General features: G+C 40.4%; 1 protein-coding gene across 1 annotated transcript; it reads right to left on the minus strand.

Moving 5' to 3' along the window:
* Window positions 1-2,043: 2,043 nt before the first annotated feature.
* ADM (adrenomedullin) lies at window positions 2,044-4,542 on the minus strand. Its single transcript, XM_073659469.1, has 4 exons — window positions 4,418-4,542; window positions 3,968-4,079; window positions 3,723-3,851; window positions 2,044-3,342 (listed from the first exon to the last, which is right to left on the minus strand). The coding sequence occupies exons 2-4, from the start codon at window positions 4,063-4,065 to the stop codon at window positions 2,955-2,957; spliced, it is 615 nt and encodes a 204-aa protein (XP_073515570.1). The 5' UTR covers window positions 4,066-4,079; window positions 4,418-4,542; the 3' UTR covers window positions 2,044-2,954.
* Between the last annotated feature and the right edge of the window lie 299 nt (window positions 4,543-4,841).

A 4,841-nucleotide genomic window follows, 5' to 3' on the forward strand; every position in this document is an offset into this window, starting at 1 on the left:
TAATACCATGGGTGTGTGTCTTGTGAGGCCTTTTATAGGTCTAGGAAGCTCAACACATGGGAGCCCACCAGGCTACTTGCAAAACCCAACGTGAAGCACAAGAAAGTTTAGCGGACCGGGGTGTAGGGAGCAGAGCCCAGACTGGGGACAGGTCTGTAACACTTAACATGTAATCACTACCAATGTCTTCATCGATGGTTATGTGATGGGGCCAATTATAGTTTCTGCAACAGAGTGCATATAGTCCTCTTGGTCCCAGTACTATTGCTTTGTGCCCTTCAAGCACCATAACATGGGACACTGCTGGATTAAAGCTGCCATATAATGCACAATTATAACAAGTGCTCTGGTGGTGTTGTGCATCTTTAAGTATATTGTAGGATGCAGCAGCCCCTGGGGGGAGAGTTGTTCCACACTAAAGAATAGTGGAGAGCATGAGAATATTCAAATTTCTTGGGAGTCATGTAGTACCACAATCTCTCCACTAGATGGCAATCAGAGCTCAATCTTTCTTCTGAGCTGTCACTGTGCGGGTCCTTGTCCCATGATCATTATAAATTATAGTGGAAAGAACCCAAGCTGCATTTTTGTGCAGTCATTTGGCCTTAAATATGCGCTGATTGCACAATACAGGGACTTGGACAGGTTTATTTGGTTTAATGGGATGAATGTAATAGAAAACAATAGAAGATAAGCAAGCGAACGTGCTCCTTGCTGTTTACAAGGATTAAATTGTAGCTGCCAAATTCCTAAATGTCTGAAATTTAAAGATCTTCTTGGTTTATACACTTTGTTCCCTTAATTTCCACCTAGTAGATATAAAGGGCACATATCATTTTGGGAGAAAAAAATTCAAATGATGTAAAATGTAGTTTATTTGGGTAATCTGTATAAATATATCAATGTTTTAAACATTTAGTCACATCCTAGACCATGAATCTTCAACGTGGAAGTTCAAAATTTAGTAATAACTGTCTATGCCATGATTAAGATTGAGTTTTTGATGGAAACGCGTAGGTTACTGGTTTAAGAGTCGTTTCCCCTTTTTTTCTGTTCATCTGAGTTAATAAAGAAATAGAAGATTTTAACCTTTCTTTTGAGTACTGGAGGATTTCACTTTTATAAGAAAGTTTATTACTGCAGATACTTTGTGTCTTTCACAAACTCCTGAAAGTTTGTAAGTTGTTCACCTCTTGACCACTAGATGGCGCCATTATACAATAAATCCACAACTTCAACCCCAATTATCTCATTAGGATGTGATCAAGGGGGATTCATGGATCAACTATGCAGGTTTTATATGGAAAATTATAGGTTTATTTTTAGTCTGAACTGAGAAACTTTGCCATGAACTAAGTGTGTCACATAGTGTTCCCCTGAGTCATTTCTTACTTCATACCTCACAGTTTTACTATATTGTTTATAGTTTTAGCAAATTTATCTCATTTGCTTTTGTCAGGAAAGAAGAAAAGAGATTTGTGATTTTCCACAGTTCATTGCGTGTATTGAGTATGTGGATCTTGAGGGTCCTATTATAGTGTCCATACCACTATTTTCACACACACACACACACATACACATATATATATATATATATATATATATATATATATATATATATATATATATATATAAATTATTTTCTTTTTTTGATTATTCTTTCTTTCATTATTATTATTTTTTATTTTATTATTTTATTTTTGATCTTATTTTATTCATTTATTTTAAATATTATACATTTATATTTTTTTACTTATATCTTTATTTTTTAATTATTATTTTTTACTTTTTTTTTTTTTTTAAATATTATGCATTTATATATATTTTTACACACATACAAGTTTTGGAGTTTGGCTAAGTATCAGGATAGCCCCCCTAGCCTCCATTTATAAATACCTATGAGAATTGGTGATACAGTGTATAAGTAATGCAGAATTTTCCAGGACTGGCGGCAGAAGCGGATCCACAATGTAATGCTCCAAGATACCAGAACTTGAGTATAAATCACATATAAAAGTCTAAAATAATCAACGACAATGAAAGTTTCAGTGAATCACTTTCTTTTATTCAATGTATCCCATCAGGATGGATAATAATAACATGTTACATATAGAGAGAAAACTCCCCGAGGAATGTGAGATACAAACACCGAGATCACATCTGCATACAATAGAAGATACATAGATATATATTTATATATAATGCCCTTTATAGAATAGGAATCTGGTAAAAAAATAACTTTGGCTTTGGACAATACAAACATATAATAAACAGTAGCATTAAATATCCATTTCATAGAAAACATTGCACATAAGGTTCAAGTATTAAGGTCCAGTTCACGGGGAACTGTAGAAATGTTCATCTCCATAATGTCCATCAATGATAAGATTGCAACAGGTCCATCGGCAGTGAGAGAATGGGGGAGAGGGGAATGGAGAGCCGATCGTTGACAGAGAGACCACCGATGTCTACTCTTCACTATCATCAGAGGTCAGAGGTTTTGGGACTGATTAGTCCAATGCTGAAGACAAATCATTCAGCTACTGAAGACACCAGGTCCAAAGTCAAATATTATCTACAGCACCTCAAAAAGCAATGGTGTCCCAACGGGATCACCAAAGTCCTTCAATGTGTCTTCTCCACCCCTCTCCCATTTGTTTAGTATGGTCTTTCAGTGCTCACATTCATAAAAGTCCTTTACAAGTGCAAAATGATGCATTCCAACGTGGCCCGGAGAAGTCCATGGTCTTCTAGACATTGACTGGATGAGTCCAAGCCTCAGAAGACCCTTCTCTAACCACCAGTCCTGGTATACGCCATTGGTTCCTCCTTGTACCCTCTTCTGCCCAGCACCCTCCGGGGCTTCACTGGTCCGGGTATGAGGAATTCTGTGTGTCCTCCTGAGTCGGGGGACCTTTACCCTTCACTGTATCTCTACTTGATGTGTCTAAGCTTTAAGTCCTCAGCAAGGTCTGCCACATTTTGCCTTTGGTCTTGGTCAGCCCACTTTGGGTAGATGTTCTTTGGAGGATGCCCAGGAGGGTCTGGGCAGATGGGAAGGTTCTGGCTTTGCCAGTGCTCACCCACTGGGGTCTGAATGTGCCATCCACAAAGGGCATCAGAAGCCTCCTGTTGGGCACGGACCTTCTCCTCCTTTTGCCGTAGCCCTGAGAGCTCATTTTCCTGGCTGGGGCGGCACTGTCCTTGTCTTTGTCGGTATACTGGTAGATTTGGTTGGCCAAGTTGTGGACGATGCAGGTGCCAAATTTGCAACCTTTGGACGCCGATTGGTAGTTACCGAAATTGTGCCTGTATCGTTTCACACGGATATGGGCACCATTGCTGCAAGGGAGACAAGAAGACAAAGTTTAGATGCCCGATCATAAAGTCAAAAGTCATTGCAACCCTGAGCCACAACCACCCTCTGCTATTCCGTGCCCGCCACAGTTTACTAAGTATCTGCTCGCTCACATCCACCCCCATACTTTGCTCTTTGTAGCAAACGCTTACACCAAAAGCCAACACAACCCTTGCACTGAGATTGAGAAACCCATTAAACAAGCAACCCTATATACATGAATGTAGATGGAGCAGAGCTCAATGTGTCATTTGGCATTTTCTTTTGGTCAGTCCTATGTAACACTGCACCTGAACTCACATATGACAAATCCAGCTCTGCTACATCCATCTACATTAATAGATCCATGTGCATTATCAATTACCTGCTCTGCGGCAGCCGAGAATCCGTTGCATCTTCCGGTTTGATGAAAGAAAGCGTTGAGGTTGCATCAGGACTTTGGACAGACGTCTGCAGATCTCTCCTGACTCGATTCACCTCCAGAAATTTCCATCTGCAAGTGGCAAAAGGAAAACAGGTTAGGTCGGTAGATGTAAGTCAGTGGGTGACATTAAGTCACGAGACGATTCTTCTAGGAAGGCAAATTCTTGTTTCTTGAAATGAACTTACTTTTTATTGTCTTCTCGGACGATTTCCATCCTTCCGGCGACTGAGCCGAGGAAGCTGAGATAAGTGATGTGAAGGAAGACGACGTAAGTCAAGTCCATTGCTGGATGGATTCCTAGAGGAGAAATAGCAAAAAAAAAAATATTTAGAGGGGGTGTCAGGAATTTGGGGTACGGCTGCCTATAAATACCATGCCGTCCCCATAGTCATCACCCACTATTTACATAAGACCTAAGTCCATCGAGTTCAACCTATAACCTAACAATGCGGCCAAAACCAGCCACCTCCCCCTGCCCTTATTATAGAGGGTGCACTCTATATGCAGTACAGGGTCGCTGCATTATCTAATAGTATCAGGTGCAATAATAATAAATGCAGCCCCAAAACTTCCCCAATACAATGATAAAAGCAGCGATACATTGTTGCAAAATAATAGAATGAAGCAAAACCTACCTGCAGCGAGGAGCGAATAATCCACAGAGGTGTCTGCTGCTGTAAGGAGCGATGATCCTTGGTTTGGGCTTGTGCTCCTGCGAGCTGTTCTCTGCCCTCTGCTTGTCCCGGGCTGCACAGCTCCTTTATATAGGCAGCTCCCGGGGAGGAGCCCAGCTCACATCTACTGTATACATGACAATGGGGACTGATACTCTGCAAATAACATTATTCCAATCACCAAGTTATTTGTGCTGGAAGCTTTTTACCTAATAAGGAACCGTTTGGTGGAAATTGGGGTAAATAAGATGGGGAGGTGTGAATGTGGGGGCGGGGGGCTACAATTATACTAATTATTATTATCATTAATGATATATACAGGGCGGCATACGGAAAGAGCTCGCACATATTCTGGGCAGATTTGTGTATTTTCATGGGAAGAAAA

This window comes from Phyllobates terribilis, unplaced genomic scaffold, assembly GCF_046119375.1.
Source record: "Phyllobates terribilis strain yellow unplaced genomic scaffold, ASM4611937v1 Scaffold_13__5_contigs__length_258822181, whole genome shotgun sequence".
In the NCBI taxonomy this organism is placed as follows: domain Eukaryota; kingdom Metazoa; phylum Chordata; class Amphibia; order Anura; family Dendrobatidae; genus Phyllobates; species Phyllobates terribilis.

Excerpts from the sequence above, each read along its gene's own strand:
- ADM (XM_073659469.1), bottom strand. The coding sequence starts at position 4,065 with ATGGACTTGACTTACGTCGTCTTCCTTCACATCACTTATCTCAGCTTC. Across the intron at positions 3,852-3,967 it reads GTCCGAGAAGACAATAAAAA|ATGGAAATTTCTGGAGGTGA; the intron begins GTAAGTTCATTT and ends TGCCACTTGCAG. Across the intron at positions 3,343-3,722 it reads TCTCGGCTGCCGCAGAGCAG|CAATGGTGCCCATATCCGTG; the intron begins GTAATTGATAAT and ends TCTCCCTTGCAG.